Here is a 14,993-nt window from a genome sequence, read left to right on the forward strand (position 1 = left end):
CGATGTGGGATCTACAGATCGATGTGGGGTCTACAGCTCGATGTGGGGTCTACAGCTCGATGTGGGATCTACAGATCGATGTGGGGTCTACAGCTCGATGTGGGGTCTACAGCTCCATGTGGGGTCTACAGCTCGATGTGGGGTCTACAGCTCGATGTGGGGTCTACAGATCGATGTGGGGTCTACAGCTCGATGTGGGGTCTACAGCTCGATGTGGGGTCTACAGCTCGATGTGGGATCTACAGCTCGATGTGGGATCTACAGCTCGATGTGGGATCTACAGCTCGATGTGGCTAGTGCGCAGGACCGAATTTGGGTCGCCGGTCCTCCATCAGGGGGTTGAGGGATCTGCTGTCCTCCTCCTCAAACACGCTCCTCCAGGAGGACTCCAGGACGCATCAGTCGGCCCAATCAGATTCAATCCCGTCGCCACCGACTGGGCAGTAATAAACAAATGGGTTTATCCCCAAAACCTGCATCCGTTGAGTCAGACTACCTGTAGTGTAAGGGCAGTGATCATGTGCAAGAAGTTGATAAAAGCAGGTGTTCCCCATGGATGTATTAATAGAACATTAATTAATAGAATAGGTGTTCCCCCATAGGCCAAAGCTCTAGACATCACAGCTGAACCCAGATGTCTGAACCGGTTTCCAAAATGTCTCTCATGTGCAGAAACCAAACAACACCGCACCCTCAGACAAAGCCATTAGGTCTTTTACATTTTCTTAGGGGGGTTATCCTTGCCAGGGTATGTCCGAGTCAAAAGTAATCTGGTCGTACCATGGTCGTACCCATAGATACTCTGAATTCTATTGGTTAGGCCTACTTTATACTCTGAATTCTATTGGTTAGGCCTACTTTCTTACTCTGCCCAATCGGCGCATGCGTGGAAGGAGAGGCGAGCCTCAGACATACCTCCATGGCCTCAGAGCTGCAGGAGTCTGTCTGCGCCTGCGCGACCAGGGCGGATCTGCGAACACAAGATTTCTACAACAAACTCTCAAATGCCGAAGTACGGAGATCTACTTGGTTTATAAGTCAGTGATATCGTGCAGCTGTGCCGTCGATGTTGTGTCTGATGATCGACACCACGAAAGCATTGCCAGCTGGATTGTGTAGGAGACAGACTTGTGCTCTTCCCCCAAAATACATATTTTATACATATTTTCTCACTTTGGTACCATAGCCTGATTGGGGAATGAAGCTGTGTGTGGTGTATAAGAAGAAGACTCGCTTCTGAAGAGAGGGAAACAAGTAAGTGGATCGTGGTGACATTTGAGAAGCTGGGTTGAATACAATGTTACTCTTGTTTATCCGGCTTGACCAGGATCTTCACACCGACGTGGTCGGATAGGATTCATCAGGCTAGTAAACACTTATTCATTAGGCTAGTAAACACTTGAACCTACTACTAGAACGGACCTGGACTACGACACAACCATTGACGTTGTTATGAGCTATCAGCTTAAATGATATCATTTTTACACTAGCCTTCCTATACCAATTGTCAAGCTGTAATTCAGAAACGCACTGTGTGTGTACTGTATGTATGTGTGTGTGTGTGTGTGTGTGTGTGTGTGTGTGTGGGTGTGTGTGTGTGTGTGTGTGTGTCCTTGTGCGTATGTGTGTGTGTGTGTACTGTATATGTGTGTGTGTGTGTGTGTACTGTATGTGTGTGTGTGTGTATGTGTGTGTGTGTGTGTGTGTGTGTGTGTGTACTGTATGTGTGTGTGTGTGTGTGTGTGTGTACTGTATGTGTGTGTGTGTATGTATGTGTGTCCTTGTGCGTATGTGTGTGTGTGTGTGTGTCCTTGGGCGTATGTGTGTGTGTGTGTGTGTGTGTGTGTGTGTCCTTGGGCGTATGTGTGTGTGTGTGCGTATGTGTGTACATGTGTGTTAGAGAATGGGCGTGTATGTGTGTACCAGGATGCAGATCCTCTTGCTGAAGGAAGAAGTTATTGAAGTGTCCCTTCCTACTGGCGACGTTAACACACACGGTCACCATGTACAGTTAGCTGCTAATATTTTTGAGGAAAGTAAAGATTGCTCCTGCAATAGGAGAACGCACGAGGTCTTGTTTGACTATTTTGAAAGGTTTTGTCTTCTATTGTAGAACATGGATGCAGAGAACGGTGAGCTGTTTTTCCAGGACGGGGAGGAGGGCGCAACAGGGGAGACCTGGAGTCTTGAGACGCCGTTTTCCTGCTCCGATGTCATCTGCACTGGGTCCGAAAAACCCCTGGAGGAATGGACAGTGGATCCACATTGTGTACGTTGGTCTGTGCATCATAACCTCTGGTTGAACTCACCATGGGAGCTGATAGAAAGGACACAAGTATAAAGCATTATGATTTGATAAGAAGACTCATGAAGCATGTTGTAATATCTTGTAATAATCTTCAAATTAGGGGGCTCATGAAAGTTACATTACAAATTTTGACTGAAAATTTGACTCTACAATGATTTGATTTATAGCTAATGTGGATAAAAAGTATATTATGATGATGACTTATTTCCTCAGAATGATCTTACTGAATCAGCATGTGTATTTCCTTAACAGGGTATGAGAGACAGTGAATCTGAGGATGTGCTTCATGCCATCGACCCAAATGAAGTGTTCCCCTCCGGACCCCCGGGGGAGGCCCTCACAGACAGTGACAGTGACGTTTCAGAAGGGCCCTGCCCCATGACGGAGCAGCCCACCCAGGCCCCGACCACCATCTACCAGGTGGTCTATGACATCAGCACCCTGGGCTGCATCAAGGAGGAGCCAGAGCAGCATAGTGTGGATGTCATATCCATAGAACTAGGTAAGAGTGTGTGTGTGTGTGTGAGAGAGAGAGAGGGAGAGAGAGAGAGAGGGAGGGAGAGAGAGAGAGAGGGAGGAAAATAGAGAGGGAGGGAGAGAGGGGGAGATAGGGAGAGAGAGAGAGAGAGGGGGGAGGAGGAAAAGAGAGAGAGGGAGGGAGAGAGGGGGAGATAGGGAGGGAGGGAGAGAAAGGGAGGGAGGGAGAGAGAGAGAGAGAGAGGGAGGGAGAGATAGGGAGGGAGGGAGGGAGAGAGAGAGAGGGGGGGGAGAGAGAGAGAGGGAGGGAGGGAGGGGGAGAGGGAGAAAGAGAGAGCGAGAGAGCGAGCGAGCATGGATGTGCTGGGTGGTGAGTGGTGGGCCAGTAACCACAAGGTTGCTGGTTCAAATACCGAAGCTGAGGCGGTGAAAACGCATTCAAAGCATTCTTATATGATGGTTATGACCATATGACCATGTGGAGGGCACAATAACCCCACTGTCGCAGAAGGACTTCTGAACCACATGACACTCTAAATGAGCAGCAGTCCTTAAACAAATGTATTATTTACTGTTTAACAATTACAAAGGGCGCTTATGGGATGAGTGAGAGTTTTATTCCAGTCTTACTGAGCTGTGATGGTGTCTAATTCATCTCAAATCTCTCTTATTCCCCTACCTCCTCAGATGAGTGGAGCTCTCAGATGCTGATCTCAGAGTCGTGCATCGTCAACGAGCTTCCGCTGGTGTCAGTCGGGAGACTGGACTACGACCATGCTCTCTCTCTGACCCCCTCAGCCTGCAACACGGCCCCGTCCAGTCCAGACAGCCCGCTGGTGAGACTCAAACGGGTAGAAACTTTATCCTTAAAGGGATAGTTCACTCCAAAATAGAGCTTTGCCCTGCTCAGACTTAGACTTGTGTATGTCCAGCCCACGTGAACCCCAAAGGAACTAACTTGCTCAAATTGAAGGGTGCCAATCTCTATCATCTCGGCCTGTGCATCCTGGCCGGTTTTGTGAAGATACCTACTAGCCCCAATCCCACATGACTGAGGAAAGATATACTCAGTATAATAATATGTCAGGGATGTGGGGATTGCTAGTCTGGAACCTTGAGGTTGGTCACCTAGTCTTTCTCTGTGGGATTATGGGGGGAGGGGATCAATCTGTGGTTAATCTCCTCTTGTCCTGTGATCAGCTTTACCCAGACCTGCAGCTAACAGAGGAGGAGCAGAAGCTACTGGATCAGGAGGGGATCGCCCTTCCCAACAACCTGCCCCTCACCAAGGTTAGTAACAACCTGCCCCCTCACCAAGGTTAATAACAACCTGCCCCTCACCAAGGTTAATAACAACCTGCCCCTCACCAACCTGCCCCCTCACCAAGGTTAATAACAACCTGCCCCTCACCAAGGTTAGTAAAACCTGCCCCTCACCAAGGTTAGTAACGACTGCCCCTCACTAAGGTTAATAACAACCTGCCCCCTCACCAAGGTTAATAACAACCTGCCCCCTCACCAAGGTTAATAACAACCTGCCCCCTCACCAAGGTTAATAACAACCTGCCCCTCACCAAGGTTAATAACAACCTGCCCCCTCACCAAGGTTAATAACAACCTGCCCCTCACCAACCTGCCCCTCACCAAGGTTAATAACAACCTGCCCCCTCACCAAGGTTAATAACAACCTGCCCCTCACCAAGGTTAATAACAACCTGCCCCTCACCAACGTTAATAACAACCTGCCCCTCACCAACCTGCCCCTCACCAAGGTTAATAACAACCTGCCCCCTCACCAAGGTTAATAACAACCTGCCCCTCACCAAGGTTAGTAACAACCTGCCCCCTCACCAAGGTTAATAACAACCTGCCCCTCACCAAGGTTAATAACAACCTGCCCCCTCACCAAGGTTAATAACAACCTGCCCCCTCACCAAGGTTAATAACAACCTGCCCCCTCACCAAGGTTAATAACAAACTGCCCCCTCACCAAGGTTAATAACAACCTGCCCCTCACCAACCTGCCCCTCACCAAGGTTAATAACAACCTGCCCCCTCACCAAGGTTAATAACAAACTGCCCCCTCACCAAGGTTAATAACAACCTGCCCCTCACCAAGGTTAATAACAACCTGCCCCCTCACCAAGGTTAATAACAACCTGCCCCTCACCAAGGTTAATAACAACCTGCCCCTCACCAAGGTTAATAACAACCTGCCCCTCACCAAGGTTAATAACAACCTGCCCCTCACCAAGGTTAATAACAACCTTCCCCCTCACCAAGGTTAATAACAACCTGCCCCTCACCAACCTGCCCCTCACCAAGGTTAATAACAACCTGCCCCTCACCAAGGTTAGTAACAACCTGCCCCCTCACCAAGGTTAGTAACGACTGCCCCTCACTAAGGTTAATAACAACCTGCCCCCTCACCAAGGTTAGTAACAACCTGCCCCCTCACCAAGGTTAATAACAAACTGCCCCCTCACCAAGGTTAATAACAACCTGCCCCTCACCAAGGTTAATAACAACCTGCCCCTCACCAAGGTTAGTAACAACCTGCCCCTCACAACCTGCCCCCTCACCAAGGTTAATAACAACCTGCCCCCTCACCAAGGTTAATAACAACCTGCCCCTCACCAAGGTTAATAACAACCTGCCCCTCACCAAGGTTAATAACAACCAGCCCCTCACAACCTGCCCCCTCACCAAGGTTAATAACAACCTGCCCCTCACCAAGGTTAATAACAACCTACCCCTCACCAAGGTTAATAACAACCTACCCCTCCCCAAGGTTAATAACAACCTGCCCCTCACCAAGGTTAGATGTTGACCTACTGAGGAGATTCGAAGGAAACATGTTGGCAGGCTGCGCTGTAGACTGAAGACAAAGGCCTGTATTCACAAAACCTCTTAGCGATGAGAATAACTCTGAGAGAATTTTCGGAATTTCTCTGAATTCCTGCGATTCCTCCCTAAGTGTAGGAGTTTTCCTCAAAGTGATTCACAAAGCCTTGTAGTGGTTTAGAATAGTCCTAAAGTATGAAGAAGTTAGGAGTGTTGTAAAGGACTTTTAAGATGCTTTTTCTGAATTTTCAGTGGAAAGTGGAGACAGCAGGTCAGAACGAAGTGTGTGTGCCTCGCAACCTTTGGAAACATTAAATGATAGGGAATTGTGGAAGAGCTATAGATAAACTAGATCAGGGTGGGATTATGTACATTGTAACATGAGTATAGAATTTAGGGGAGACACTGGGGTCCCCATCAATATTCAGACACTACTGAATTGTCCCCAATTTGGTCAGACGGACCTTGACTACGACACAACCATTAATGTGTTTTATGAGCTACCAGCTTATGATAATTTTATCATGATAAATTTCATCAAATATTTTCAGGGTTTATCATTATATGGATTATCATTACATCCCTAATGCCAGTAGGAATTTGTGGTTGTGGCCATGATACAGACTGATGTTACAAAGTCAAGTATGCTATGCTAGCCTGCTTATTGGGAGCAATTTGGGGTTCAGTGTCATGCCCAAGGACACTTTGACATGTGGACAGGAGGAGCCGGGATTCGAACCGCCGACCCTACGATCACTGGACGACCCGCTCTACCACTGAGCCACATCCGCCCCAAGTGTGATGTGGTCTTGCTTTATGATATATACCGTACAGTACCAGTCAAAAGTTTGGACACACTTGAATGAGAAAGTGTGTCCAAACTTTTGACTGGTACTATACCTGTCAACTGAACAGACTGGCACTATTAAGAATTTACTTTGAATATAATTTAATTTGAACCATCTTTCAGGCAGAGGAGCGGATTCTGAAAAAAGTAAGACGCAAAATCCGCAACAAACAGTCGGCCCAGGACAGCCGGCGCAGGAAGAAGGAATACGTAGACGGACTGGAGAGCAGGTGACGTCCCCACAAAACACCTCCTATCTGAACTGTGTGTGTGTGTGTGTGTGTGTGTGTGTTTGTGTGTGTGTGTGTGTGTTTGCCGTTTCATTGTGAGAGTGTGTTATTCTTCTTGACGTTACCCGTTCGCACAATGTGTTCCTCTGTTGTATCTCGTCACGATGGCACACCTGCTGTTGACACTCCTCCAAATGGCAGTGCTGTCAGGCGCATGAATGTCTCCTTATCATTTAGGTGTGTGTGTGTGTGTGTGTGTGTGTGTGTGTGTGTTTCTCACAGGGCGGCGGCTTGTTCAGCTCAGAACAAGGAGCTCCAGAGAACGATGGAACAGCTGGAGAAACACAACATGTACGAATCATCAACTCTGATGGACTAATACTCCTACCTTCAATTAGTGTAGAATTCAAGAGCAAGTGAACCTTTTTAAACGAGTCTTCTCCACCGCTGTGTCTCTGTGGTCTACAGGTCTGATCATGTGACGTGTGTGTTCGCAGGTCTCTGCTGGCGCAGCTGCGTAGACTACAGTCTCTGATCAAACAGACCGCCACCAAAGGGGCCCAGACCAGCACCTGCATCCTGGTAGGCTGGACCAAATACAGTCTACATTATCCCATCCACCATGTTTGTTGTCTAAATGAGCTCTTGATGAATTATGATGTACTACTCTAAACACAGTAGTGTGTGTGTGTGTGTGCGCGTGCGTGTGTGTGCGTGCGTGTGTGTGCGTGCGTGTGTGTGTGTGCGTGTGTGCGTGTGCGTGCGTGTGCGTGTGCGTGTGTGTGTGTGTGTGTGTGTTCCCTCAGATCATCCTCTTCTCCTTGGGTCTCATCATCTTCCCGAGTTACAGCCCCTTCAGCTGGAGATCCACCTCAGAGCAGGACTACACCCCAACAGGAGGTCAGTCACCCTGTCACCTTCCTCACCCCGTCACCTTCCTCACCCTGTCACCTCCACCTTCCTCACCCTGTCACCAGACCTCCACCTTCCTCACCCTGTCACCTTCCTCACCCTGTCACCTTCCTCACCCTGTCACCTCCACTACCTCACCCTGTCACCAGACCTCCACCTTCCTCACCCTGTCACCTCCACACCTTCCTCACCCTGTCACCAGACCTGCACCTTCCTCACCCTGTCACCAGACCTCCACCTTCCTCACCCTGTCACCAGACCTGCACCTTCCTCACCCTGTCACCAGACCTCCACCTTCCTCACCCTGTCACCTCCACACCTTCCTCACCCTGTCACCAGACCTCCACCTTCCTCACTCTGTCACCAGACCTCCACCTTCCTCACCCTGTCACCAGACCTGCACCTTCCTCACCCTGTCACCAGACCTCCACCTTCCTCACCCTGTCACCTCCACACCTTCCTCACCCTGTCACCAGACCTCCACCTTCCTCACTCTGTCACCAGACCTCCACCTTCCTCACCCTGTCACCAGACCTCCACCTTCCTCACCCTGTCACCAGACCTCCACCTTCCTCACCCTGTCACCTCCACACCTTCCTCACCCTGTCACCAGACCTCCACCTTCCTCACTCTGTCACCAGACCTCCACCTTCCTCACCCTGTCACCTCCACCTTCCTCACCCTGTCACCAGACCTCCACCTTCCTCACCCTGTCACCAGACCTCCACCTTCCTCACCCTTCACCTTCCTCACCCTCTCACCTCCACCTTCCTCACCCTGTCACCTCCACCTTCCTCACCCTGTTACTAGACCTCCACCTTCCTCACCCTGTCACCTCCACACCTTCCTCACCCTGTCACCAGACCTCCACCTTCCTCACCCTGTCACCAGACCTCCACCTTCCTCACCCTGTCACCTCCACACCTTCCTCACCCTGTCACTAGACCTGCACCTTCCTCACCCTGTCACCAGACCTCCACCTTCCTCACCCTGTCACCAGACCTCCACCTTCCTCACCCTGTCACCAGACCTCCACCTTCCTCACCCTGTCACCACGCCAGACCTCCACCTTCCTCACTCTGTCACCAGACCTCCACCTTCCTCACCCTGTCACTAGACCTCCACCTTCCTCACCCTGTCACCAGACCTCCACCTTCCTCACCCTGTCACCAGACCTCCACCTTCCTCACCCTGTCACCAGACCTCCACCTTCCTCACCCTGTCACCACGCCAGACCTCCACCTTCCTAATGTAGATCCTTTAAACAAACAAATATGAAGACGGTATCAAAGTAAAGATACTTCTTGACAGAAAATGGAAATTGATTGATCTTTTTCATCTCGTCAGTCATCTCCAGGAATATCCTCACAGATCCAGCGTCCTCCCTGCTAACGACGGACGATGTCGACAACCCTGCTATCCAGCTCGACTCCCTACAATCCTCCCCTGACCTCATCCAATCAGATCCCCTCAATATCGCCCCCATTCTCAAGCAACCAATGGATAATCCTGAAATCACAGACTTTGAGGGCGTGACCCTGGAGGACAGCCAACCAGGGAATGATTCCACTCTGGAGGACAGGAGGACTGAACCGCTGGCTTTGGGTGTGATGTTAGCCACTGGCAAAGGAAGCACAAGTCTTGACCCCACCAAACCTGCCCACGCTGACGAGATGTAAACAGTTAGCGTAGCTAGTTACATTCCGTTTGCCTTTGAGCACTTAGCACCCATTGTTATGGACAAGTCCAGCTGCTGTGATATATAACAGCCTTGACCGCTGTGATTGCGTTCAGCTCCTGACCATTGCCTTACTGAGTGGCCTTGGTGCTAGGGAAAGCAGGGTTCTCACCATTTGTTTACGTAACCGTCTAACGGGGGTGTTCAAGGAAGTGGAACCAGCCCTCATACCTTTAACTTTTTGAGCAGATTCTTTTTCAATTTAATTTTTGCTTTAATATTTCATTTGAAAAGTTGACATACGCAGCTCTATGTGATTTTATTTTAAATGAGGTTATCGCAGTTATGCGGCTAAATCCTGTATACATTCTAAAATTGAAAAGGTTCACGGTGTTAGTCAAAACAACTAAGGGTATCCGACATGGTAATGAAAAACATTAACTTGGTTCAAAGTGCCGAGGTGACGTGAAAAGATAAGATATATGCTGTTTTTAGGTCACGAAAAAATCCCTTGGCATATTTTTGCAATGGAAGTAATCTCTCATATCTCTCCCATGATTTTCTGAAACGGCCTTTGGACCTCTTTAGCTCCAAGAGAAACAGTGTACAATTCAAACATGTCCTTATCTACAGTACAGTATAACAGTGCAGTCTCATAGTAGCACACCTCACAGAACATGTTATTCTCATGTTTGTGATGATAAGCCTGTCGATCTGGTTCATGAGCTTAATTTTATATATTTATTAAAAGGGAAATGTGGAAAAAATGTAGAATACTTGTTTTATTGACTTGAGCTTGCTAAGGTCAGGCTGTTCAGGCCGAGAGGTTGGTCTACAAAGCAGGATAGACTCGGGGACCAAAAAGGATTCAATGCTGACTGAGTGACTGACTGACTGACTGACTGACTGACTGACTGACTGACTGACTGACTGACACAGACAGACAGAAAGACAAAGACACAGACAGGCAGAGACACAGACAAACAGACAGACAGACAGACAGAGACGCAGACAGACAGAGACACAGACAAACAGACAGTCAGTCAGTGCTCTATTGATCCCCAAGGGGAAATTCCTGTGTTTTACACACAGAAGTCTGAACATGACTTTTGCTTTTCTGCAAAAACTGAATGTAGGTGGCAGGGAGGTTAGTTATCATTCCACTACTGTACCCTACATCCACTCTCCTTCCCTATGTAGCTGTCATGAATGACATTATACTCTCAGTCAATTTACCTGGTTATCTAGATATCAAGAAATATCAGGGAGACAAAAAATAAATCATCTTTCAAAATGATAGTTGAGCACCTACAAGTTTCTCTCCTCAAGTTCGTCTAATTGACCCACGGGTCTTGATTGGGTCGTGATTGGGTCGTGATTGGTCGTGATTGGGTCGTGATTTGGTCGTGATTGGTCGTGATTGGGTCGTGATTGGGTCGTGATTGGTCGTGATTGGGTCGTGATTGGGTCGTGATTGGGTCGTGATTGGTCGTGATTGGGTCGTGATTGGGTCGTGATTGGTCGTGATTGGGTCGTGATTGGGTCGTGATTGGTCGTGATTGGTCGTGATTGGGTCGTGATTGGTCGTGATTGGGTCGTGATTGGGTCGTGATTGGGTCGTGATTGGGTCGTGATTGGTCGTGATTGGGTCGTGATTGGGTCGTGATTGGTCGTGATTGGGTCGTGATTGGTCGTGATTGGGTCGTGATTGGGTCGTGATTGGGTCGTGATTGGGTCGTGATTGGTCGTGATTGGGTCGTGATTGGGTCGTGATTGGTCGTGATTGGGTCGTGATTGGGTCGTGATTGGTCGTGATTGGTCGTGATTGGGTCGTGATTGGGTCGTGATTGGGTCGTGATTGGTCGTGATTGGGTCGTGATTGGGTCGTGATTGGTCGTGATTGGGTCGTGATTGGGTCGTGATTGGTCGTGATTGGTCGTGATTGGTCGTGATTGGGTCGTGATTGGGTCGTGATTGGTCGTGATTGGGTCGTGATTGGTCGTGATTGGGTCGTGATTGGGTCGTGATTGGGTCGTGATTGGGTCGTGATTGGTCGTGATTGGGTCGTGATTGGTCGTGATTGGTCGTGATTGGGTCGTGATTGGGTCGTGATTGGTCGTGATTGGGTCGTGATTGGTCGTGATTGGGTCGTGATTGGGTCGTGATTGGGTCGTGATTGGGTCGTGATTGGTCGTGATTGGGTCGTGATGGGTCGTGATTGGGTCGTGATTGGGTCGTGATTGGTCTCCTCCACTCAGCGCCATCAAGCAACTCCACCTCTTCCAGATTCAACGGTCTTCAAATGTCAGCAAAGAAGTATGTAGCTGAAAGTAATTTTGAAGTGCATTGTTTGTACAAATCAAAATATGGATAAATTTCGTGTTTTTATGTAGCTAGCTAAATGTTTATAAACAGAATTACTGGGCCAACAACTGCAAGCACCATTAGAACATTGGGGAGGCCACGTGACCACGTAGCTAGGCTAACTCTAGCATTAGCATTAGCATTAGCTACCTAGGGGTGGAGAGGCGTGTGCAGAGCCGGTTCTGACATTAAAAGGCATTATTGACATCCAGTAAAGTTAATCCGTTCACCAGAGGTGACGGTCAAGGACAGAAGCCGAGATGGTCGAATCAGAAAGGTTGGGAACCACTGCTTTGCACCCTACAGTACATAATGGTCATGCTGCTCTCAGCCACTAGGTGGGAGCATTGGCCCTCAGTGGTTCCTGGTGTTTGCTTGTGGCCCTGTACATTTTAAGAGGTAAGATTTCTTTATTTGTCACATGTAACTTACGTGTGCAGTCACAATTAAATATAGATTTATAAAATAGACTCCAAGATTATGCTCAATAACAGATAGACTCCAATACTCAATTTACAAATTACAAATGTACAAGTTACACATTTACAAATCACATAAGTACCATTTCTATAAAATAAGGGTAAGAAAGCTAGATATCGGTCTGGATGGATTATGTACATACTATATATGGATATGAATAAATAGATACATAAATAACCAGTGGGCTAGCACCTTGCACGGCAGCTGCCGCCATTGGTGTGTGAGTTGGTGAATGAGAGGCCATTGTCGAGCACTTTGGATAAAAGCGCTATATAAGTGCAATCCATTTACCATTTTGCTTCTCTGCTCAATGAAAGGTTACAGCGGCTGCTCTTCATCCATGTGTATTAAGTCTTACAGTATATTTAGACGAGTGATAAATCAACGGGAAAAAGCAGAATATGTGAGTGGAGAAACATAACGAATGCAGGTGCTTCCATACAGGTGTACTGAAGGCTACAATTAAGCAGTTAACTTCCCATCATGCTCTGTGGTGTGTACAGACATGCTGAGCAGGCCCAGTTAACTTCCCATCATGCTCTGGGGTGTGTACGGACATGCTGAGCAGGCCCAGTTAACTTCCCATCATGCTCTGGGGTGTGTACAGACATGGGCTGCGTTCCGAATCGCCTACTACCCTACTATATAGTATGCCAAAACAGAATGTAGTATGTCCCAATACATAGTATGCCACATGCAGTATGGCAAAAATACCAGGATGACCTACTACATCCGGTCGTATTTTGCAGTATGCACGCCAGCAGGCTTTTCTGGCTATTCTGACCCACAATCCTTTGCGCAGCGGTAATGTGCGTCACATGCGCGAGTTGACAGCTGTAGACGAATGTCGCGTTATGGACAGCGACGGATGTGGGCAAATTTCAAGGCGCAATGTTATGACAAGGTAGTATGTCCCAATTGGATGCCTACTGCTTGCAAAGTACGTACTTTCTAAGGGCAGCTGTAGTAGGTACTGGTAGTAAGAAGTAGAAGTATGCGATTCGGAACGCAGCCATGCTGAGCAGGCCCAGTTAACTTCCCATCATGCTCTGGGGTGTGTACAGACATGCTGAGCAGGCCCAGTTAACTTCCCATCATGCACTGTGGTGTGTACAGACATGCTGAGCAGGCCCAGTTAACTTCCCATCATGCTCTGGGGTGTGTACAGACATGCTGAGCAGGCCCAGTTAACTTCCCATCATGCACTGGGGTGTGTACAGACATGCTGAGCAGGCCCAGTTGACCTCCATTTTGGACCAAGATGGCAAGAAGAAAAGGTTCAAGTGACTTTGAAAGACGATTCATTATTGGGGCACGGATGGCAGGAGCTTCAGTTGAGGATGCCCGCCCTACCCCCCCGGGATTATTTATTATAGCTATAGCATATACATAAACCCCCCCCTGGGTTTTTTATTATAGATATAGCATATACATAACCCCCCCGGGTTATTTATTATAGCTATAGCATATACCTAACCCCCCCCCCCCCCCCACCCCCCCTGGTTATTTATTTATTCATATCCTCTAGCACGTACTGTACATAATCCATTTTATACTGTATAGAAAGGTTCATTTTGTGTAATTAGTGTTAATTTGTAAACTTTGTAATTTTCATAATTTGGAGTATTAGAGTGTATCTGTATCCAGCATAGTCTTGGAGCCAGCAGCAACATTTCACTGTGACTGAACACCGTACATTACATGTGACAAATAAAGGACTCTTGAATTGTGCGTGAGTGCGATATGTAAGGAAAAACAGGAGAACAACTGATTGATTTTAGAACTCCTTACCACAAGCTGCTCCTGCTGCGATGTCTAGCTATAGGATATTTCTATAGTATTTATATTGATGTCTAGCTATAGGATATTTCTATAGTATTTATATTGATGTCTAGCTATAGGATATTTCTATAGTATTTATATTGATGTCTAGCTATAGGATATTTCTATAGTATTTATATTGATGTCTAGCTATAGGATATTTCTATAGTATTTATATTGATGTCTAGCTATAGGATATTTCTATAGTATTTATATTGATGTCTAGCTATAGGATATTTCTATAGTATTTATATTGATGTCTAGCTATAGGCTGTTTCTATAGTATTTATATTGATGTCTAGCTATAGGATATTTCTATAGTATTTATATTGATGTCTAGCTATAGGATATTTCTATAGTATTTATATTGATGTCTAGCTATAGGATATTTATATAGTATTTATATTGATGTCTAGCTATAGGATATTTCTATAGTATTTATATTGATGTCTAGCTATAGGATATTTCTATAGTATTAATATTGCACTTGTGCCCTAATCTGACCTGTTGTTCCTTCATTGTATTTTACTGTATTGTTTGTTGTTGTCTGCTTTTTTTCACTGTATCTCTGTATTGTCGTTGTACTGTATACCCTGTCTCTGACGTGTAACTTGCTGCCTTCTTGGCCAGATCACCATTGTAAAAGAGATTTCGAGCTCAACTGTTTTTTTATGGTTAAATAAAGATGAAATAAAAATATTTTATAAAAACTATTTTTTTATTTTTTTTATTTTATTTATAAAAACAAGACGCAAGTGCAAGACGTGATCTGACTGAGCAGAACCAGTCCGTTGGGCGACGGCACAGAGAGGGAGACGTGCAGAAACCCCTCATTACAAACATGAGGAGAGATCAGCGGTGCCAAAACCAGACCCTGGTCTAGGAGACGCGGGGAGAAGAGAGAGATGAGTCACCCATCCTTCAGCGTGTTCTCGGGGAGTGCTCTGACGTGTTACACCGCGCTCTCCACCACCATCACCACAGCAGCAAATGAGGGAGGATATTCTGGAAGCATCTAGCCTCGTGAGATCA

The 14,993-nt window shown here is 47.1% G+C and overlaps 1 protein-coding gene across 2 annotated transcripts; it reads left to right on the plus strand.

Annotated features, from left to right (window-relative positions):
- Window positions 1–1,115: 1,115 nt before the first annotated feature.
- Window positions 1,116–10,044, plus strand: creb3l4 (cAMP responsive element binding protein 3-like 4). 2 transcript variants are annotated; one of them, XM_084441614.1, is made up of 10 exons: window positions 1,116–1,254; window positions 2,114–2,335; window positions 2,561–2,810; window positions 3,473–3,621; window positions 3,986–4,075; window positions 6,600–6,706; window positions 6,989–7,057; window positions 7,204–7,288; window positions 7,513–7,606; window positions 8,966–10,044. In XM_084441614.1, the coding sequence occupies exons 2-10, from the start codon at window positions 2,117–2,119 to the stop codon at window positions 9,295–9,297; spliced, it is 1,395 nt and encodes a 464-aa protein (XP_084297740.1). In that variant the 5' UTR covers window positions 1,116–1,254; window positions 2,114–2,116; the 3' UTR covers window positions 9,298–10,044. The 2 variants fall into 2 exon arrangements, with proteins under 2 accessions (XP_084297740.1, XP_084297741.1); XM_084441615.1 differs by having other exon boundaries at window positions 2,114–2,269.
- Window positions 10,045–14,993: the final 4,949 nt, after the last annotated feature.

Source organism: Borostomias antarcticus (genome assembly GCF_949987555.1).
Source record: "Borostomias antarcticus genome assembly, chromosome: 8".
Classification (NCBI taxonomy): Eukaryota; Metazoa; Chordata; class Actinopteri; order Stomiiformes; family Stomiidae; genus Borostomias; species Borostomias antarcticus.

Excerpts from the sequence above, each read along its gene's own strand:
- creb3l4 (XM_084441614.1), top strand. The coding sequence starts at position 2,117 with ATGGATGCAGAGAACGGTGAGCTGTTTTTCCAGGACGGGGAGGAGGGC. Across the intron at positions 2,336-2,560 it reads AGCTGATAGAAAGGACACAA|GGTATGAGAGACAGTGAATC; the intron begins GTATAAAGCATT and ends TTTCCTTAACAG. Across the intron at positions 4,076-6,599 it reads ACAACCTGCCCCTCACCAAG|GCAGAGGAGCGGATTCTGAA; the intron begins GTTAGTAACAAC and ends ACCATCTTTCAG.